The sequence below is a fragment of the Elephantulus edwardii genome, unplaced genomic scaffold (assembly GCF_000299155.1).
Source record: "Elephantulus edwardii isolate Elephantulus edwardi_28Jun2011 unplaced genomic scaffold, EleEdw1.0 scaffold00263, whole genome shotgun sequence".
Classification (NCBI taxonomy): Eukaryota; Metazoa; Chordata; class Mammalia; order Macroscelidea; family Macroscelididae; genus Elephantulus; species Elephantulus edwardii.
Genome location: NW_006400013.1, coordinates 3,621,928 through 3,644,439, shown reverse-complemented (window position 1 = coordinate 3,644,439; position 22,512 = coordinate 3,621,928). Strand labels below are relative to the sequence as shown.

Below are 22,512 nucleotides of genomic sequence, written 5' to 3'. Positions count from 1 at the left end.
CTGGTCCCTACGAAGCAGCCATGATCTCCCCAATTATCTGAACGTGACATCCCCTGCGGCTCCAGAATTTGTTGGGACTATTTCTGAGAGTTAATTTTTCAAATAATCACAGAGCTCTTTTACGGCTAACGGCTTTCATAATCCCATGTGTCTCCAATTATGTCCGGACACTGCTTCTATATAACCCAATAAGCTCCCTGAGCCAGCCAAGATCCTTGTGCTCTGGTCCCTCCGCAGACGTGCGGCGGCGATGCTGTCAGGTATGGAGACAGCAGCAGAATGTGAAGATGCGGAGCTACACTGCCGCGTGGCGGTGGAAGAACTGAGCCCCGGAGGGCAGCCCCGAAAGCGACAGGCCTTGCGGACTGCAGAACTGAGTCTGGGTCGCAACGAGCGCCGGGAGCTACTGCTGCGGCTGCAGGCGCCGGGGTCCGCCGGACGTCCGCGCTGCTTCCCGCTGCGCGCCGCGCGCCTCTTCACGCGCTTCGCCGCGGAGGGGCGCAGCGCACTGCGTCTCCCCGCCGCTGGCGCTCCCAGTCTCGGTATAGGTGCGGTGCAGTTGTTGCTCTCCGACTGCCCGCCAGATCGCCTGCGCCGCTTCCTACGCACTCTGCGCCTCAAGCTGGCCACTTCCCCGGGACCTGGGCCTCCCCCTGCCCGCGCGCAGCTGCTCGGTCCTCGTCCCCGCGACTTTGTCACCATCAGCCCGGTGCAGACAGAGGAGCTGCGGCGAGCAGCTGCCACCCGTGCCCCAGACACCATACCAGTGAAGCTGTCAAAGAAGCTCAGGACTAGCCCAGAGCACAATCAGGTGAGGACAGGAAAGGAGGGTTACTTTTTAAGTGAATGTGTGAGGAGGCCCAGATCTGGAAAGAGATGGTGGTGGTAATTAAGATTGCTGATTATCTGAAAGGAGACATCTACCAGACATCTGTGAATGACAGGAGTGTGGAAATTGTGCATGTGGTTTTTTAATAGTTTAATCTCTGAGACTGGGTAAATCAGAGGAGGAAAAGGCAGATCTGAGCCCTGGAGAATACCCACATGCAAAGAGAAAACAGAAAAGGAGGCATAGAAAGAAAAAGGGAAGGATAAGAGCTCATGAGAAGGGGAGCTTCTGGCAAAAGTGAAATATGGTCAGCAGTGTAAGGCGCAGCTGAGAGGTCCAATAAAATGAAGTAGACGGAGTCTAGGGTGTTTGTGAACTGAGGCAAATGTGCCAGCGCACAGGGATTTGAGATTAAGCAGAAAAGGAGAAAAAAAAAAGGAGAGGAAGCAAAAGAGAACTAGTGAAGGTGTCGGCTTTGGTGCTATGAAGGGAGCCCAGCCTTTGTCCATCTGGAAATCTTTGCAGTAACTATTGGGGTCTAGGTCTAAAGCCCCCCAGGGTGGGTCTGGACCTTCCTGCAGCTCCCCTGGATTTCTCTAATCTTTCTTGCCCTCTAACCCAGTCTTTCTTCTTACCTACTTACCTGTCACAAACCTGTCACTTCATAGCACTAAGGAGTGATGCCAGCAGAGAGACAAAAAATACCAGGCCTTGCAGTGAACCCAGGCCATGAAGGGAGGACCCTGAAATAGCTCTAATTTCCCCACTAGGAAGTCCCAAGGCGACCCTTGGCTGTGAAGAAGCTGAGCTTGCCCCCCAGCAAGCCACAGCTTTCTGAAGAGCAAGCTGCTGTGCTGAGGGCCGTCGTGAAAGGCCAGAGCATTTTCTTCACTGGGAGTGCAGGTAGTAGGGAACAGAAAAGGGTTATGGGAGCAGGGGAGATGGGAAAGCAGAAAAAGGCTCTGACTCTGTCTTCTACCCAGGTACAGGGAAGTCATACCTGCTGAAGCGTATCCTGGGCTCCCTGCCCCCCACAGGCACCGTAGCCACTGCAAGCACTGGAGTGGCAGCCTGTCACATTGGAGGTACCACGCTCCATGCCTTTGCAGGTAAGTGGGAGTTGAGGTAGGAGCAAACACAGCCTGTGGGAAGGTGAGAGGAGTTCAAGGTGGCTGAGGCTCTCAGTCCAAACTGAATGGTGTCACTCACAGGCATTGGCTCAGGCCAGGCTCCTCTGGCGCAGTGTGTAGCCCTGGCCCAACGACCAGGTGTGCGGCAGGGCTGGCTGAACTGTCAGCGGCTGGTCATCGACGAAATCTCCATGGTGGAGGCGGACTTATTTGATAAGTTGGAGGCCGTGGCCAGGTCAGTATATCCAGTGAGGACAGTGAAATGGTCTATTGGTCTTGGCCTGAACAACCTGTCCACTTGAGCCCCGAATCACCCCTTCTCTCTTCACAGAGCTGTCCGGCAGCAGAACAGGCCCTTTGGAGGCATCCAGCTCATCATCTGTGGGGACTTCCTACAACTGCCTCCTGTAACCAAGGGCTCCCAGCCGCCAAAGTTCTGTTTTCAGGTACCAGTCACCTTCTGGCCCCACCTCTGACCACTGTAGAGATCTGCTCTGCTCCTTGACCCACCCTACCCCTCCAGGCCAAGAGCTGGAGAAAGTGTATCCCAGTGACCCTGGAGCTGACTGAGGTGTGGAGACAGGCGGACAAGACCTTCATCTCCCTGCTGCAGGCTGTGAGGCTGGGCAGGTGGGCGTTGGTGGAGAGGGACAAAACTATAGGATGAGAATTCAAGGGGGGTTCAGGTGGGACGCTGGGAAGGGGGGAAATATGCTTGTCCTTGAGAGGACATTCTGTATAGAAGAGTCTTATAGGACAAGAGAAGAATGAACAGATAGACATACAAGATGTGTCTATAACTCTCTTATTACTGTTGAATCAGAACTGACTCATAACCGACCCTTTAGCAGGTTCCTGAGGCTGTAAATCACATGGGAGGAGATTGCCCATCTTCCATACAGCTGCTGATGGATTCAAACCTTTGGGTTAGCAGCACAACTCCTTAGGGTCTGGGTCAAGTTCTCTAGACACATAATGTTGTTGCTGCTGTATGCTAGCACGGTGGAATCAACTCATAGCTGACTCTCCAGTGGGTTTTCAGAGGCTATAAACTGTACAGAAGGAGATTGCCTATCTCTCTCCCACAGAGCAGTAGGTGGATTCAAACTGTGTGTCTTTGGTTTGACAGCACAACTCCTTACCACTAGGCCACCAGAGCTCCCTAGACACATCATAGAGAGGTTAATACTCTCATTTAGCAGAGGCAGAAACTAAAGTTCAAAGAGGTAAAGTAACTAAACTTCCCAGAGTCACAGTTAGTAAGTGGTAGAGTTGGGATTTGAACCTAAGTCTTGACCCCAACAGCCAAGTTCTTTTTACTTATAGAGTCTAAGGGACTACTTAGTGGGGAGGTGAGCAATGCTTTAAACACTGTGCCTCTATGACCAGGACAAAAAGCCAGAATGCCATGACCTCTATATTGTAAGAATGGAAAGGAAATAGCAGGTCCAGTTGGGGATGGTACAGAACTCCCAGTGCAGATCCAGGAGGCAAGAAGGAGCACATGCAGGGGATGAGAGGAGGACTCAGTGGCAGAGCAGGTACATATGTCCCCAAGCATCCTATCTAGCTGCTGTGATATCCAGAATCGGGAGGGGAGTGGAAAGACAAGCTGGATTTTTCCTCCCAAGGCAGCAGGTCAGGAACTGGAGGATTATACCCTGGAAGCTGATCTGTACCAGCACCTTGTCTAGCTCTTCTGAATCTCTGGCTTGAGTTTCCCCGCCAACTTCCTCAGGAGCTCATGGGCTGGGAATGTGGTTAGCTCCCACAAACACAACCCTATCCTTCCTTCTCCCATGCTCACTCCCCATGTCTAGAATCCAAGTGGAGAAGGAACAAATTAGCCAGCCTTGGGGTTAGCAAATCTTGCCTTCTTGTCTTCTCCAGCCCAACACCTGACTCATGGCCTACTGATCATATGACTACCCTCCCCAGCCTCTCTGGTGCTCAGGTGGGCTCTGCCCTGACAGCCTCGTCCCCATAGGTGCTCAGATGAGATAACCCGCCAACTCCGGGCCACAGCTGCCCACAAAGTGGGGCGAGACGGGATCGTGGCCACAAGGCTCTGCACTCACCAGGATGACGTGGCCCTCACCAACGAGAGGCGGCTGCAGGAGCTGCCAGGTGGGCAGGGATCAGGGTGGGGCAGGGACTGTTGGGAAAGCCATCAGGTAGACAGGGGCCACTGTATATCCACCCCAAGGGTCATTTGGATTACTGTGTCCTCATCTTCAGTAGTCATAAATACTGGATCTTAACTTCATAAAAGTCAAACTCAGTGGCCTTAAAGGCCTTTGCTTTTGCAGAATGCAACCACAGTGAGGTGGTCTAGATCACTTAGTAAGCATTAGGACTCAGACTTGAACCCAGACTTCTGACCCCAAAGCCCCAACTAGGCCTGAGCTGCCCCCACAGAGCCCTTTCCTGGCCTTTCTCCTCTTCCTCCACACCTCTTTTAACAAGTATTTTGGGACACTGAGTCACAAGTTAGTGATTTATCATCAGTTTTTCTCTTTTCTCAGGTGAGGTGCACAGCTTTGAGGCTATGGACAGTGACCCTGAGCAGGCCCGGACCCTGGACACTCAGTGTCCTGCAAGTCGGCTCCTTCAGCTAAAATTGGGGGCCCAGGTGAGTGGAATGCAGAGCCTGGACCCTGTGGACTTGGGCTGTCCTGTGTGGCCCTCCCTGCTCCTTGCCTTCTGTCCAGACAGCTCTCCAGCCTGGTCCTGACCATGCCAAAACTCCCTCTCCTCCACCTGCGGTCCTGTCTTAAGCTTTCCATTGCCCTTCCCTGCTCCCTGGAGCTCTAAGTAGTGTTGCTTTGAAGAATACCATTTCTTTTGCTGAAGTTCAATTTCATCATCTGCAAAATAGAGAATGAATACTTATCCCACCGGGCGTCTTCTGTCAGGTACCTGACAGATGTGTGTGTGGTGGGTGGGATGGGAGACTTTCCTTGGGTTGCAAAGGGTATCTGATGGGAGAAAAGCAGGTACAGTGTGACTGGGAGAGAGCCCCCAGCTTTAGACCTGAGGGCTACCCCTATATACCCTGTACAGATCTTAGATGTTCAAAGCACTGTGATGTCTGTTACCTCATTGACCTTTCCTGCTTCCTTCTAAGGCACAATGAACAGATGTTATCCTCTTTTAAGCAAGGTGAAAACTGACCTAGGAAAATATGGCAGCTTCTCCAGAGGTTCCAGCCAGCTGGTGGCAGAGCTAAGGACAGGGAGTCACCCCTGTGCTCCAGCCTCTCAGAGCATTGGCTCCTGGAGATGAGGCTCAGCTCTTTCCCTCACCTCCATTTATTTTTCACTGGCAGGTGATGCTAGTGAAGAACTTAGCTGTGTCTCAGGGCCTGGTGAATGGAGCCCGAGGAGTGGTTGTTGGGTTTGAAGCCGAAGGGAGAGGTAAGTGATGTTTGGGGGGCAGTGGCAGTGGGAAGGGAAAGGCAATGCTGCCCACTTCTGAGCCTTGAAGCAGGACTCAGAGATAAAAGCTTGGACATTTCCATGCCTCCCCCAGGGTTGCCACAGGTGAGATTCCTGTGCGGCATCACCGAAGTCATCCGTGCTGACCGCTGGACAGTGCAGGCCCCTGGGGGCCAGCTCCTTAGCCGGCAGCAGCTGCCTCTCCAGCTGGCCTGGGCAATATCCATCCACAAGAGTCAGGTGAGCCCCTGTGAGAGATAAGGTTAGAGCAGGCCAGAAGGTGGACCTGCCAGGCCTAGGATGTATTGACGGTGGAACTTAAAAGCTTTAGGGAGCTCTGGTGGCCTAGTGGCAAGAAACTGCATTGCAATCCCAAAGACATGCAGTTCGAACCCACCAGATGCTCTGCTGGAGAAGGAGAGGTAACTTCCCCCTGTGCCAGTTGGACCTGATTCGATGGCATACAACAAGAAAATAAATAAATAAAATCTTAAAAAAAAGGGCCTTTATGAGAACTGAGTTTGCTCTGGATAGAAAATTCCACACAAGGAGTAGACCAAATCTTCCTTTAGTATAGTTCCCTCCCTGCCTCCTTCTCTGACATTCCCAAACACATGCACCTCCCCACTGCCATCTTTAAATTTAATTCCTAAAACTATATGAGGTAGGGAGCTCTGGTGGCCTAGTGGCAAAAAGTTGTGGTGCAATCCCAAAGGTGTGCGGTTTGAACTCCACTGGAGAAGGAGGGGCAATCTTCTCCTGTACCAGTCAGATCTGATTTGATGATACACACTCAAAAATAATAAAATAAAAAATAAATTAAAATAATTTTTTAAAAAACCACAAACAACTACATGATAAGGTATACATGTTCATTCTCGTTTTATAGAGGAGGGAACTGAGGCTCAGAGAGGCTAACTAACTTTCCAAGGTCACACAGCTTGTGAGTGGAAAAGTCAGGATTCTGGCCCAATGTTTCAGCTCTTTTTTTACGCACTCTTATGTCTCAGATCTGTAGGATCCCCCTCTCCTACTCAGACACCTAACAGCTGACAGTCCATCCTCTGTCTCGAGCATTTGTAGATGGGGCAAAGACCCAGGGGCTGTGGTGGGACCAGTGGAAGTAGAGTCAGGCTCTTGAGCACAAGGAGCTAGTTCCATCTCTGTCCCTCCATCCTCCAGGGCATGTCCCTGGACTGTGTGGAGATCTCTCTGGCTCGTGTGTTTGCCAGTGGCCAGGCCTATGTGGCGCTGTCCCGGGCCCGCAGCCTGCAGGGCCTGCGTGTGCTAGACTTTGATCCCACGGTGGTGTGCTGTGACCCCCGCGTGCTGCACTTCTACGCTACCCTGAGGCGGGACAGGGGAGTCAGTCTGGTAATAAGGAGTCACTCGGTGGTGGGGCGTGGGGCTGTGGGTGGGCTGGGAGCTAGGACAGAGGGAAGCCCAGTGGGATTCTGGGGTGAGGGAACCACAGAGTGCTCTGCTGGCTCTGTTGGGGATAGGGTGGGGAGGAGAAGGAGATGCTGGCCTCAAGCTGTGGCACTGAGGAACACTGCCGCCTATGACCTGCTTCTCTGATTCTGATCCAGGAGTCCCCAGTTGATGATGATGAGGCTATCTCAGACGAGAATGTGGACCCGAACTTCTGAGCTCAGCTGCAAAGAGAAGACAAGGGTGTATTGCCATCTTCCAGCTCCCTGGTGGGAAGGACCCTAGGGGATTACTTGGGAGCATGGCCAGTGTTCCTTTGGGGGTTTTGTGTCTTGGCAGGATTGAAGGGAGAACACTTCCTCCTATTTGCCAGTTACCTGTTCTTCCTCTTTGCCCTATGGATGAGCTGCTTCCAAGGCCAAGAGTATCCCTCACTGTACACACAGGGAATAAGCCCATGGCAGGACCTAGTGTCAGAGGACAAAGCTGTCTGCGAGTGCTGGCCTTAGGGCCATGGAGTTCTATAGGATGTTCCATTTGGACGGCAGAGGAGAGAGGCAGCCCAGGCAGGGGCTGGTAATATTATTCACAGGCCTCTGTAGATAGGTGACTGGAGAGGAATCAGGCCAGGTACAGGCCTAGACCAGAATTCAACAAAGTAGCAGGATACAAGATCAACATACAAAAATCAGTTGGATTTCTCTACAGTGACAAAGAGAATATAGAGCCAGAACTAAGAAAAACAGTACCAAAAAAAGAAAAACAGTACCATTCACAATAGTTCATCACAAGGCTTAGACCAGAGACTGGAACTCGAGAGTGTCTCCCCAGCTAGGCTGAGCCTAGCATAGCTTAGGCAAGACCTCCTAGGTTTAACCAGAGAACATATACAACAAAACTGTAGCCATGTGTTACGCTGCCCTGAGGTGGAAGGGAGTATTTGTATTTATTTATGACAAATAAACTAGTGAATTGTGTAGAACTGTGGGGTTTTTTGCTTTCTTTGGAAGAGGAGCTCTGCCTGAGGCCTGAAATGCCCATCCCAGGAAGGCCTGCTCCTGCTTGCTTGCTCTCACCCCGTCTCTCTCACTTGTGCACGTTCACACAGTCACTTGTTTACGACACGCTAGCTGAGATTACATCCTAATGTGAGGATTTGTTTGGACCAGTGGTTGTTTGGGAAGCTGAGTTAGCTGAGGTTGCTGACTAACCGTAAAATGACAAGGTGGATCACATTGCCCAATAGTCAGACCAGGACACGCTAGAGAATTCACATGTTTGGGACAGCAAACAGCCTGACAACGTTAGAGAAATGCTGGTACCTCCACTGAAATGGTTGGGCCTTGTCAAAGCTCCAGCCTGGAAGAAGGGATCATCCACAAACTAACATCAGGCTACCAAAAAGCCTGATGGAGGAGGATGATGTGGAAAAATTGGAATCCCTGTGCACTGCTGAGGGATCGCAAGATGGTACAGCTGCTATGAAGTTTGGTGGTTCCTCCGATAGTTAAGCAGAATTACCACATGATCTAGCCACTCCACTTATAGATATGTTGTTCTATGCCTTTAAATTAGAACTAATTCATAGCTGACCCTTCAGTGGGTTTTCTGAGACAGAAAACTGCATGGGAGGAGATAGCCCATCTTTCTCTTGTGGAGCAGCTGGGGGATTCAAACTTTGTGCCTTGTGGCAGCACAACTTCTTACCAGGAATGCAAATAGAAACTTGTACACCTATGATCATTGCAGCTCTGACCATAGTAGTCAAAAGGCAGGAACAAATGATGAGTGGATAAAATAAACGTGGTACTAACTTCCAAAGGCCACCTTTCAGTCAAATAACAGACTGGTTTATAAAATAATGTCATTCACTAAACAATGATGTGAATGTGCTCCCTTAAACACAACTATGTGATCAAATAGCATTTTCTACAAAGCAAAGAGCAGGTAAGGAGGGTGAGGGACGCTAGATTGATGGAACAGAACAATGGTAACAATGAGAATGCTGATGCATTGTGAGGATTGTAACCATTGTCATCGACAAATTGTATAAAAATTATTAAATGGGGATCTAACTTGGTGTCTGAACTTTTACCTAAAACACAAGAAAATGTGTTTGGGACTTTTAAAAAAAATATTCTTTTTTAAAAGGTATCTACATACAATGGTATACTACCCAGCCATAAAGAGAAATGAGGCTCTAACACATGCTACAACATGGATGATTCTTACAAACATATTGTGTGAAATAAACCCATAGCAAAAGAGCAAATATGATTATGATTCAATGCATATGTAATATCTAGAATATACAAGCATATGGAGATCAAAGTTTATTAAAGCAATTGTCAGGAGTAAGCAGGAAGGGGGGGAAAGGAAGACAAGTTAGGAGGCCCATATTCTGAGCATGTTGTCAGGAGAGCTTGGAAAAAGACATCATGCTGCAATGGTGGAGGGTCAAAGAACAGAGGACTCTCCACAGGATAGATCGACACAGTGACTGTAACAATGGGCTCTAGCATTATCGGAAATGATGAGGATGGGGCAAGGTTCAGATCAGTTGTTCATAGGGTTACACATTATAGTCCACTGGATGGCATCTAATGACAACAAAAGGGATGGGGTAAGCCCTGGTGACACAGTGCTTAAGCATTCAACCAATAAATGGAAGCTGCTCCTCAGAAAAAAAAGATGTATGACAGTTGGTTTCCACAAAGGTTCACAGCCTTAGGTAGGCCTTGAGGCAGTTCTCTGGCCTATTGTGTCTCTGTGAGTTCCAGTGCCTCTTTGGCAATGAAGGAGAATGATGTGGAGTATTTAGAGATGACAGTAGTTGAACTCGATGAACATACTCCATGTCATAGAATTTGTGCACGTGAAGGTTGTTGAACTAGCAAATGTTTTGTTAACCACATATTTACCACACACAAAGCCTATTGGAGATTGTGCAGGCCCCCTCAGGCTAGCTAGAACTGCTCAGGTTCTCAGTCTCTTGAGTGGAAAGGCACCAAAGGTGGGTGGTAGATGCCAGTTACTGTGGAACTATGCCCTGGCACAACAGGTATATTTGATAAATAAAAAGGACAATTTTCTGAGGGAAATGGAAATCACCATTCGTGAAGGAAGAGAGAATACTAGCAGAAGTCCAGGTGTGGTGTTAGAGATCTTGAAATCTGGGTGTATGAAGTCAGGACTGTCTTCTTTAGGATATTAGCAGAGGCCCCAGACGTGAGTGTGCAGGGAGTGTCTGGATGAATGGTGCATGCTGTGGGACCCAGTGCTGTGGTGGGTCAGAAAATCCGGTTCTCAGACCCTGCCTGTGAACCTCCTAGAGGAGACAGGGCAAGAGCTTGTGGAGAATTTGACCTGTGGTTGAATCTCAGAAAATCCACCTGGGGTTCCATTTTCCTTTTGCCACTCACCTGCTATGTGATGAAGGTTTGCTATATCACCTCTTTGAGAGGGTTTCCTCACCAACAAAAACACAGGTGGTCATTGTTTGTGTCACAGGAAATTATTGGCAGATGGGCCCTTTATACAGCAGGCTCTGGATCAGTCATTGCTATTTATGTGTTTCATTTACCATTTATTATCCCTACGAGAGAGAGCTCTGGTGGAGTGGTAAGGAGTTGCATTGCCAGCCCAAAGGCAAACGATACAAATCCACCTCCTGTCTTGAGGGAGAAAGATGGACAATCTCCAGTGTGCGATTTAATGCCTCTGAAAACCTACTGGAGGGTCAGTCAGCTATGAGTTGGTTCTAACTCAACAGCACGTAACAACAACAACAATCATCACAAGGAGTTCTGATGGCATAGTGTTTAAAGTGTCTAGTCAACCAATCGAAAGGTCAGTGGTTCAAATTCAGCAGCCATTGCATGGGAGAAAGATGGGAGTCTAATAAAAATTTACAACCTTGGGAACCCAATGGGGCAGATCTACATCATGCTACAAAACCACCATGAGTCAGGATCTCTGGACGTCAGTGAGCGGGTATCACGTGAGGTCAGCAGAACACTGTCCTGTCTGGTTCCTCCACTGGCTCCTTTGACAGGAAGATGCAGTGGCTCAGAGAGATGCCAGCCCAGGACATGGACACTGGCGGATGCTTACCTGTCTCTTGTCACCACTCACTCCTAACACTAAAGAATGCATAGTTTTCCTGAAGCACAATCTCTTTTCTGTGAATGGGAGACACTCTTAAAAGCTCACCATGATGATGTCGCTCAAGTGGGCAGCAATGAGACCTTTCAATCCACAGATGCAGCCTGGATTCTGGCTGTGAACTCGTCACACACAGGCCCCATGCTCTGGGGACTTCCATTCTGGTTACACCTGGCTTTTTCACTTTTTCCTTCACTTTAGTAAAACACAGTTTGGGAGCCAAACCAACCAGTCCAGCACAGTAGTTTAAAACAAGATCACACTCATCCTAATAGCTCTGCACCCTTTGGGGTTCTTGGATGAGAAAGGTAGAAACAGATCCAAGATAGCAAAGCAGGAAAGAAAGATAACAGAAGGCTAGTTAGCAGAATTTTTTTAAAGTGTACTTTGAGTGGAAGTTTATAGAACAATCAGTTTTCCATTCAATCATTCATACAGACTTTGTGTTTGTTTTTGGAGCTTTTTTTTCGGGTTTGTTTTTGTTTTTTGTGGTTTTCTTTTACAATTCTATTTCTTGTGTAGCAGCTGGTGGCCTTGAACTCGAACCATGTCACTTCAGGGCTGCAATGACGCTTCTTGTCACTAGGCCACCAGAGCTCCCAACTAATTGTTATGAACTGACCCATGACCCATAGCTGGCCCTCCAGCGAGTTTTCAGAGGCAATTAATTGTCACTTCTTGTCACTAGGCCACCAGAGCTCCCAACTGTTGTTATGAACTGACCCATGACCCATAGCTGGCCCTCCAGCGAGTTTTCAGAGGCAATTAATTGCACGGGAGGAGATTGCCCATCCTTCTCCCGCAGAGCAGCTGATGGCCTCGAACCATGTGACTTCAGGATTGCAGCGCGGCTTCCTACCATTAGGCCAGGAAAGCTCCCTCAGACTTTGTTTTACGATATTCATTTACAGTCCTCACAGGTAATGCATCTTCCCACTTGCTCCCAGTGATTCACATTTCCCTTCAACCTTCTATTTTCTCCTTTCTTGCCCTCTATGCTTTCTCCCAAGGCAAATACTGTCTGTGTGTCTGACTGTTCTAGGGTTGAATACCTCCCTGGTGCTACTGCTTGCCTTGTGGGTACCTGTACTATTTGGCTGAAAGTCGAGCCACAGGGATGATTTTAGTTCCAGGTTCAAAGGGTTACTGAGGGCTGCAGTTTTTAGGGTTAGCTTGCAGAACTGACTTGAACTGACTTGAATCTAGAAAACCAGGCATGAGAACAAGTGGAAATCCAGAACGTTAACATCATTGGTAGGAGTAGACCTGGGAGCAGCCATCCAGACTGGATAGCCACCACTGGACACTGAGCATGGCCACCAGGAGAAGGAATTCTGCACCTTCTGCTCCATCCCTCAGGCCAGATCCAAACGAAGTGGGTCCTGAAGCCCCAGCCAGGGGCTGAGCATGCTGTCAAGGTAAAAGAGGACTCAGTGCAGGAGGTGAATACTCATCACACGCAAGAGTGAGGCTGCGTGGAGGTCTCAGCGAGGCCTTAATTCTGTGTCCTCTCCTGGAATTCCTGTCTTTTTGAAAACTCCTCCTTCCCCACCTAAGACACTCCCCCGAGGCACCTCCACTGCTCCCACCAATCCCTCCTCACCCAGGAACAGATTGCAGTTTTCCCTGGTCTTATATGGAAACTGAAGGACCTGCTGTCTTTACAGAGCTACTGGGCACCTCAAAGTCCTGCCATACTGCTCTCTTTCCAGAGGGCCCTCAAGAAAGGCAGCTGTGTTCCCCCTGAAAGACAGGGTGGAGTGGGGTAGGAGATTATCTTGCTAGTCAAGTATGTAGGAAATTTCATGTTGCTTTGATTCATTGACTTTAAAAAAACCCCAAAATGCTCAAAACTTTAAAAATAATCATTGCAACATTTATTGAGAGCTTGCAGGTCAAGTTAGGCATCAAGATGGATATTGGACAAAAAATATTGAGTTGAATCTGTGCCAAAACTTGCCAAGAATTATGTCTTTTAAAATGGAGGAAAACTAAGGCTCAGGAGGGGCGGAGAACTTCAGACAAATGTGGCTGAGCCTTGGACCCACATGTCTAGGGACTGTGTATGGAGCCAGGTTAACTTATAGGGTTCTCTGATAGCCTAGTGGTAAGGAGTTGCACTGCCAACCCAAAGGCATGCTATTCAAATCTACCATCTGTTCAGTGGGAGAAAGATGAGCAATTTCCTCCCGTGTGATTTACTTCCTCTGAGAACCTACTGGAATGTCAGCTACACATTTGTTCCCACTCGAGGATACACAAGAAGAAGACAAAGGGGGACATCGGGTTTCTAAGTTTATAAATCTTTATAGAAGCAGACTGACTTACCTTTCTTCTTTGATATGGCTGGGAAATTGGAGCTGCTGAACTTTTTTTAGCAGCCCAGGACTCAACCATTATGCCAGGGAGTCAGACATACACTCACTGCCATGGGGTCAACAGTGGGGCAGGTGTGAAGGGTTATGTATAGAAAACAAAAAAGGTATCTCTGATCTCATGATGTCTTGCTGGGATATAGGGGTACTTGCCCACCTTATGTGTTCACTCATTTATTCCACAAATATTGATCAAGAGCCTCTAACATGCCAGGTGTTTACTGGGAACCCCATGGTAAACCGAACTCATATGGCCTTCCCTTGGGAGCTTAAAGTGAGCCCAAAGTGGGGGCAGAGTTATAAACAAGAAAAGGAAGACTCAGCACAGCTGGGCCACTTCCCAGTGGGAGGCAGTCAGGGGAGGTGGGCAAGGACGAGCTTACCATAACTGGTGTTCGAGTTCTCTCGGTAAGAAGTGCTGCAATCTCCAAGAGGCTGGAATCCACCAGCTGCTCTGAGGGAAAAGGAGGGACAGTCTCCTCCCATGGGATTTACTGCCTCTGTGAACCACAGGAGTGATTGGCTATGAGTCACTTCGGACTCTCTAGTACAGGACAACCACCTTCTACTCTTAAAACACTCTCCTTCATACAACAGCCCAGAATAAAAGATACATTGCATAGAGTACTAGGGGGAGGGAGGTAATTTTGCTACATGAATGAATATTTAAAACAACGACAACAACAAAAATGACCTTGAGCAGGGGGAAAGGAAGGAGGCGGTAAAAATGTGCAACATTGACTGAATGAAAATCTAACTTTTCTGTAAACTTTTGTTAAAATGACAATTAAAATAAAAATTTTTATAACAAAAACCACTCTCCTTCAGAGCAAGAGCTCCTCTCTCTGCTTTCGGTCTTCCTAGCCCCGTGCACCCTTTTCATCTTCCCTGGTGATCCGAATTCAGGGTAATGAACAATCTAGGAGTCAGCCTCCCCCATCACCCTCAGAATGAGAGGACTTTCTTGGTAGCTCCCTGCTCAGATGTCTCTGTCCTCATGAGATTAAAAAGGCCTTGATACCACCAGATGCTCTGCCGGAGAAGGAGGGGCAATCGCCTCCTGTACCAGTCAGATCTTATTTGACGGTTCTCACACACACACACACACACACACACACACGACCTTGATACAGTGTTAGACAAGTGAAACAATACTTGTTACAGATCCCTGGGCACTAGGGAAGGAATGATGTCTCCCCTTTTGAAGGGAAAATTATTCCTTGGCAGAGCTGGGACTAGAACCTGTGTCCTTTACTTGGATGGTCTTCACAGAGCTGTCTAAAAAGGAATAAGATGAAAAAAGAGGAGGAGACCTTAAGGGGCTCATGGTGGGGCTGGTAGAACGAAAGCCCCACTCCGCCATCACAGCAAGACTTGGCTGGATAGGCCCCATTCTTCCTGAGGTCGCTGTGTATTTTGCGTTATGTCCACTGTGTCAAGAGTAACCAGGTCTTCCTGCTTGCCTACCACCACCAACCACTAGGTGGTGCCAAGTGGTCATACAGTTCCTCCCAAAACCCAGCCCGTGCACCTGAGCACACAGCTGGCCACACAAACTTCTGGAATTGGAGAGGGAGGGATCTGCAGGGGAGGAAGCTCCTTTGTTAAGAAGCTTTTTTTTTAAAAAAAAAATTAAATAAAAAATCTTATTAACAGTATTTATTTATCTTTTCTCAGTCAAACCCTGAGCCAATCACTTTCCCCAGGCTGCCTGGGGAGTTATAGGGAAAGGAACACATCGGGTAGAGAAATCCAACAAACTATGGGAGGTGGAGATGGCTCCCTCACATGGCAAAAAAGGATCAGAAAGGCCACCATCAGGCAAAAGAGCCCCATGGCCTCTGAGAGGGCAAAGCCCAGAATGGCGTAGGAGAAGAGCTGCTGCTTCAGAGATGGGTTTCTGGCATAACCAATGACGAGGCTTCCCAAACACAGTCCCAATCCCAGCTCCAGAGCCAGCCACTCCAACCGTGTCAGCTCCAGCCCCAATAAACTTGGTTGCTGGTGCAACCACTGTGGAAGGCGGTATGGCGCTTTCTCAAAAAGTTGCAAATAGAGATACCATTTGACCCAGCAATTCCACTACTGGGAATATACCCCAAAGAGACCATAACTGACACCCAAGCAGATATATGCACACCATGTTTATCGTGGCTTTGTTCACAATAGCAAGGAGTTGGAAGGAACCTAAGTGCCCATCAACAAACGAATGGATAGAGAAGCTGTGGTATATTCACACAATGGAATACTACGCTGCATTGAAAAACAAGGAACTCATGCAATATTATTCAAAATGGGTGACTCTGGAGGACATTATACTGAGTGAAGTATCTCAGTCACAAAAGGACAAATACTGCATGGTGGCACTGTTGTAAAACAGGACTGACCTTGGGGTTGGGGAGAAACTGAGAAAGATGGGTTAAGTAATGTATACTGCATTGAAACAGATGAGGGAGAAAACGGTTTAAAAAGGATACGTGATTAGGTATTTTTGTCATGACAGGAGTCCAGAGCATATAGTGGAGTGGACCTGGGCAGAGGGATTGTAAAACAATGAAGGAGGTCCCCGTTACTTGATCTGCATCTTTGCTGGAGGCTGCAGCGAATCCCTATCCGAAACCATGTTTCGCAACCAATATGACAATGATGTCACTGTTTGGAGTCCTCAGGGCAGAATTCATCAAATTGAATATGCAATGGAAGCTGTTAAACAAGGTTCAGCCACAGTTGGTTTGAAATAAAAAACCCATGCAGTATTGGTTGCATTAAAGAGGGCACAGTCAGAGCTTGCAGCTCACCAGAAAAAAATCCTTCATGTTGACAACCATATTGGAATTTCAATTGCGGGGCTTACTGCTGATGCTAGACTACTATGTAACTTCATGCGCCAAGAGTGTTTGGATTCAAGATTTGTTTTTGACAGACCTCTTCCTGTGTCTCGTCTTGTATCTCTAATCGGAAGTAAGACCCAGATACCAACACAGCGTTATGGTCAGAGACCATATGGTGTGGGACTGCTCATTGCTGGATATGATGATATGGGCCCTCACATTTTCCAGACCTGTCCATCTGCTAACTATTTCGACTGTAGAGCTATGTCCATTGGTGCTCGCTCTCAATCAGCTTGTACATACTTGGAGAGATATATGTCTGAGTTTATGGAGTGCAATTTGAATGAACTGGTTAAACATGGTCTTCGTGCCTTAAGAGAGACTCTTCCTGCTGAGCAGGACCTAACTCCAAAGAATGTTTCCATTGGCATTGTTGGTAAGGACCTGGAGTTTACGATCTATGATGACGATGACGTGTCTCCGTTCCTTGAAGGTCTTGAAGAAAGACCACAGAGAAAGGCCCAGCCTGCTCAACCTTCTGATGAACCTGCAGAGAAAGCTGACGAACCCATGGAACATTAAGTGATAACTAGTCTACATATGTAATATCAACTTTGTAAGAATGCAGGAGTATAAAACTGAATGACAGTAATCCCTACATTGAACCAAGAAATGGCCGAGTGGTAGAATGATATGTTTTAGGAATCAGTCCAGATGAGAATTTTTTTTCCGGGAAACGTAATTGAAACTATATAGTGGGGTTCATGGTTTGTTTTTTGTTTTACTTTATTTTGGTTTTGAAAAGGTCTATGGAATCATTTTCTAGAAAGTATAAGATAACTGTACTACTCTTTTTATATGCAAAACATAGTGTCTTTGTGGTTTTAAAAGACAACTATGCAATAAAATTGTTTGATCTGCTGGTGAAAAAAAAAAAACAATAAAGGAATTTTTCATTTACTTTTCCAAGAGGGTAGTGTACTGGGGGGGGAAGAGTTGAGAGGAGAGAAAAGTGCAACAATGAGTGAATGGAAATCCAACGTTTCTGTAAATTTCCATTGAAATTAAGAATTAATTAAAAAAAAAAGAATGACAACAACAACAACAACAAAAAACACCCCATACTTGGCTGCTGTGTCAATATCCCTTAAGATAGTGCTGGTTTGGAAGCTGTGACTAGGGATAAATGAAATCAAAGAACAGGAACGTGGGCTGCCAAGCAGCTGAAATTCCCATCTTTCAGTGGCTCTAGTTGTTTGAGTATCACTGCAGACAGCAGAGGGCTCAGCAGCTGAGAGGCACTCCTGACCGGGGAAGGAGTGGAGACAAACTTGGTGCAGGTATACATTTTCAGGGGATGAGGGGCTGTGGCAGGAAAGCTGCTCCTAGTACAGAGAAGACAGAGAGGGGAGGCTGTTAAGCTTTTATCTGTTGACCATGATTTGAATTCTTATTCCACTTGTTTGTTTTTTACAGTAACCCTGAGATGATGTTAGTTCTCTGGCCCCCTTCCTCCCCTCCCAACTGTATAGTAAGCAAGAGCTAATTTCTGAAATCTTTCAAAAGAACAAGTCTGTAATCTGTCTTGGAGGAAGTGCAATCAGGGTGTTCCTCAGAGGCAAGGATGGTGAAACCTTGTCTCACATTCTTTGGGTATACAGTCACAGTGGTCAATCCTCGGAAAAAAGACATGCTGAGAAAGGCCGGCGACAGAGGAAGAGCCAGAAAAAGGGTGGACTGACAGAGTGCCTGCAACACGGGCTTTGAGCAGGCCCAGGATAGGCAAGGCTCAGATCTGTGGTTCATTGAGTCACTCTGCATTGTGGTCACCTCTGAAGGGACCTCCTACACATTAGCTGTTGACCACAGTTTGCATTCATTAGCCTGCTAAGTTTTTTTATGATCATCCTGAGAAGATGATAGGACCCCACCCTCCCCAGCTTCACCCACCACCATTTTATAAGAGACCGCTAATCTCCAAAACTGATCTTTGATTTGCCCAGGGTGACACTGCAAAGTGGGGTCTCAAGTTCCCCCTACTTATTCCCAGGATTCTTTTGTTTTGGGGATATGTGTAGTTTTAGTTTTGTTTTCAAATTTAGCAAGAGGGCCCTGAAGCCAGCCAGATTCCTGAATTTAAATACAAGCATCACTATTTCCTGACCTCGAGGCCTAGGACATCTTGCCTAAATCTCTGGAGCCTGGTTTCATCATTCGTGGAATGAGGTAACAGCAGCAGTTAAAGAAGTTTTGACCATAAAGAGCAGGAGTGGGGCCAGACAGCTCAAGTCAGCTCTTATTTGCCTTCATTACCATTACCTGAAAAGACCACCCTGCCCCCTCCTAGTCTCCCCTCCACCCTTTTGTGTGGCCTCTGGGTAATAACAAAGAGAATAAACAGGCATAATGAATATTGTCTTTCACAAAGTCCGGTGAGCCTCACTGGGCCCACCCACTGTGGGGAGGTGGAAGTTCCTAGCCCTTTGGTGGTTTTGTCCCACAACCACCCTCTCCTCACAGCCTTCTGCAGGAGGTGTCGCTGACAACCCTGAGGAGAGTCCTTAGACTTCGTTTACAGAAGAGAAGGTGGGCAGAGGCCACACGCTTGTAAATGGGAGAGCCTCAGTGTCTGGAGGCCTTCACCAGAAAAAGAGATCTAGCATATTGCTTCTGACCGCACCCCCTTCAAAACCCACTTAAAACTGTTCTGAATGATTCCAAGAGTATCACCTGCTGAGACATAAACTGCTTGGAGTCCTTAGGCCTGGAAGGAGACCCTGAATAGGAAAACCCCAGGTGCCAGACTGGTCCTGCAGGGTTAAGGGGACAGCCAGCCCACCTCCATCTCCTCATACTCTTCACCTGGGCTCCAGCTCCCACCTTTAGCTTCAACCCTATCTCGGTCGGGTCTTCTGGGCCTCCAGTCCAATGTCTGCCCCAAGGGTACCCCTCGCACCCCTCCCTCAATGGTGTTGGGTTCAGTAAGTAGAACCTGGGAACGTGCTGGGTGAGGAGGGCGTCCCCATTACAATATGGGGCTGGTGGGCAGGGCAACCTGGGGCCAGGAGGGAAAAGTGTAGGAGACATGGGAGCAAGTACCAGTAGAAGGTCCCATCTGCTGGGATCCTTGCCTCTTGGATGCCCTGAGGCATCCATAGCCCCACCCTGCCCGGCCCCTAGGGGCTGGAACAGAAATACCTGATATCTGGCCTCAGTTGCCAGTTAGGAGCTCTTGTTGACTCATAGCGGAGCCTCCAGCATATTTTCTGAGACAGTAAATTGCACTAGTGTCTTTGTGCTACAGAGCAGCTGGTGGGTTGTGTGTCAGCACAACTCCTTACGGTCAAGCCGCTACCACCTAGTTGGGAACCAGCACAGGTCAACTCTCTGGGGCGACAGTGGGAATAACCTCTGCCTGCCTGACTGGCTGGTGGGGACTCACTGTGGACTGGGATTGTGCTTGGTAACTGTGAAGGGCTGTGCACACCCCTGGGAGGTTGGTTTTCTTTCAGGCCTAATTCTCCCTGACATGCAGCCTCCTCCCCCCTCCTTCTTCCTCCAATAGTCCTACCACCGCACTCCATGCCTATTTAAGGCAAATCTCGTGATCTCCTTTTAAACAATGTTCACTTCGTGTCGTAGAGAAGGCAAACAGCCTGTGCTTATGGAAGGGGACCCAAAAACCAAATAACCTAACATTGAGTGGGCAAAGGGTGGGATGGCAATGGGGCAAACTTGGGTCAAGGATCCAGGAGATGGGGAAGGGACATCCACATGAGTCCCAGAGGGTCCTTGCACTTCTATCCCAGCGTCCTAGCTGACTCCCTCACTACATTGCCCCTGGATTGGCTCAGACTCCTTCAGAGGGTGGGGGACCTGCCCAGAGAGGTACAAGCTGCCCTTCGGGGGATGAGGAACAAAGGATGAATACTATTTGGGGACAGGGAGGGCAGCATGCACAGGTGAGCAAGAACTATGAGTGCAGTGAGAGGGCCTGGCCCAGGATTGACTTCTGATCTCACAGGAGCCAGGACAAAAGGTGAAATGCAGCTGCTATCTGGTTCCATAACCCAAGGCTCAGAGAGGCAGAGGAACCTCCTCAGAGCCACCCAGCTAGCAAGTAAAAGGGTCTAAAATCTAGGTGGTGTGTGTGTAGTCTGAACTGATTCACAGCTGGGCCTCCAGGGAGGTTTCAGAGGCTGTAAACTGCATGGAAGGAGATTGGCCATTTTCCTCCTCTGGAGCAGCTGGTGGATTCAAACCACCTGCCTTTAGGTTGGCAGTGCAGCTCATTACCACCAGAGCGTCCAAAATCAAAAGCTGGTGAGCTCCAAACTGAATTCTTTCCTCCCTCTCTTCCAGTCTTCTTGTGCCTGGTTGTGACACAAACAATACTCTTATCAAATCTCCCACCATGTACCTTCCTCAGCCTACACAGCCCCAGACAGAGTCTTCAAATCCCTCCACCCGCCTTTCCTCCAAGCCCAACACCAGACCTGTCCTTCCCCACCTCCTGGATCCTTGACTCAAGCTGGTCTCCAGAATCACTTGGTTCACACTCAGAAACTTAACATCTGAAAGAGGGTATTCCTCTCACCTCCACAAAGAAGCCAGGCTTGGGCTACCTTCCCAACTGACTACCTGCAGCTGGGAGACCCACTAGGTTTCAGCTCCCCAGAAATTCAGGGCCCCCACCCTGAGCCTTCCCTCGCCAGCTCCCCAGAAATTCAGGTTCCCCACCCTGAGCCTTCCCTCGCCAGCTCCCTTCTCGCTCCATCTTCTCCCAGTGGGCCTGCTTCCAGGTGGCCACCTCCCCAGTCTCCATCTCAGCCTCACTAATAGGCCTGTGGTCCTCACATGACTGAGACTCCCTCCCGGGGTTCAAAAGGAGACGGTCAGGATCCTTTACAGATCATGTAGCCTCCTCCTTTACAGATCATGTAGCCTCCTCGGGACCAGCGGCACTTGCAGCCATGTGAGCCCCAGCAGGGATGGGGAGGGGAGCCCACCCCATCCATCACTGGGATGGAATGGAGTAGGAGGGGAGAAGCACTTCCTCAGGGCCTGAGTCCCCCTTCAACCCCAGCTTGATTTGATTCTTCCCTGGTGGGGCATCTTGGGGAACTTGGTGGTCCCAAATCATCTTCCAAAGCACAGAGCCTGAGGCTGTCCCATCAGGAGACAGACCTGAGCGCTCCAGACTGGAATTCTAATAACCCAATAATCCAGCAGGGGTGGGGTGGAGTGGTACTTGATGACTTGGGGTGGGGAATGAGCTATGGGGGAAATACAGTCCTTACACTGTCCTTGTGTGAGCGGGGAAGCTGTGTAAGGCTGGTGTTACTGGAGTTGTTGTCTGGCGATTAACCTCTTTTGTGCTCCGGGGCATACCCTTTTCCTTCTTTGAGCCTCAGTTTCCTGTGGTAAAATGGGCAGATTGCATAAACAACCTCTTAGATACTTTCCAGCTCAGCCGGGCACTCCCCTTTGGCCAGTCCAGATCCCAAGTCTGTTTCCAGCTCCTGCTGTAGCCTGGGGCTGTCTCAGCTGGCTGACCTCACCCCACCCCCTTCCCCAGCCTCTGCATTGCCTCTGGCATCCCCTCCCTTCCCTCCTGTTAGACTGTCTCTCACACTATCTCCTGATAATCTTCCTGGCTCCACTTTGTCTCCCTCAGAATGATTCACCTCAGTTCCTGCTATCACAGATGCTGGGCAAGCCCCTTGACCTCAGTTTTCTCAACTGCCAAATGGCCATTACAACCTCTTTCTGTCCATGGACACATACTGGGGACACTCATGCCACTATCACACCCCCTTCTCCTTTATCCAGAATATTTGTCTGGGTTCTCTAAGGAAAGGTGTAAAGTCCCATTTCCCTCCTAGAAAGCCTAATGCTCTTAGAAGGTCCTTCTAAGGATCCTTCTAGAAGGATCCTTTTCCATCTCTGATGTCGAATTCACACAGGGCTGGAAGCCTTTTCCTTCCTATGTTTCCATGTGCAGCTCCATGCATCCTGTGTGATGGGCCCTGGAGAACTTGCTGAGGATCAGCTGGGGGTGTGGGCTTCTTCCCACTGTCCTTTGTCTCCCTTAAGAGATAACTTCACTGGAGTTAGATGGGGGAGGGAAATAAAGAAAGTAACTGGTCCCAAGAAACGAACAGGCACTTATTGTGAGGGATGCCAACTGACCAGGCAGCACAGCACGTAGACAGCATTGAAATTGCGTGTACAGTCCAGGGGGAGGGAAGGGTCCTTCCTATAGGGGTGCTGGGGAGGAATAAGATGGAATTTCTCTAGATTTCAAATTTTTTT

The 22,512-nt window shown here is 48.6% G+C and overlaps 1 protein-coding gene and 1 pseudogene across 1 annotated transcript; both read left to right on the top strand.

Moving 5' to 3' along the window:
- Positions 1 to 250: 250 nt before the first annotated feature.
- PIF1 (PIF1 5'-to-3' DNA helicase) lies at positions 251 to 7,045 on the top strand. Its single transcript, XM_006899635.1, has 12 exons — positions 251 to 811; positions 1,600 to 1,732; positions 1,813 to 1,938; positions 2,041 to 2,194; positions 2,291 to 2,405; positions 2,483 to 2,589; positions 3,947 to 4,086; positions 4,485 to 4,591; positions 5,288 to 5,375; positions 5,491 to 5,636; positions 6,579 to 6,770; positions 6,986 to 7,045. Exons 1-12 carry the CDS (start codon positions 251 to 253, stop codon positions 7,043 to 7,045), a joined length of 1,929 nt encoding a protein of 642 aa, XP_006899697.1.
- An 8,936-nt stretch (positions 7,046 to 15,981) lies between these two features.
- LOC102867257 lies at positions 15,982 to 16,779 on the top strand (annotated as a pseudogene).
- Positions 16,780 to 22,512: the final 5,733 nt, after the last annotated feature.

Bases quoted from the DNA above. Each gene is read 5' to 3' on its own strand.
- PIF1 (XM_006899635.1), top strand. From the start codon at position 251: ATGCTGTCAGGTATGGAGACAGCAGCAGAATGTGAAGATGCGGAGCTA. The intron at 5,376-5,490 runs GTAAGTGATGTT...TGCCTCCCCCAG, and splicing joins GTTTGAAGCCGAAGGGAGAG to GGTTGCCACAGGTGAGATTC. The intron at 5,637-6,578 runs GTGAGCCCCTGT...TCCATCCTCCAG, and splicing joins TATCCATCCACAAGAGTCAG to GGCATGTCCCTGGACTGTGT.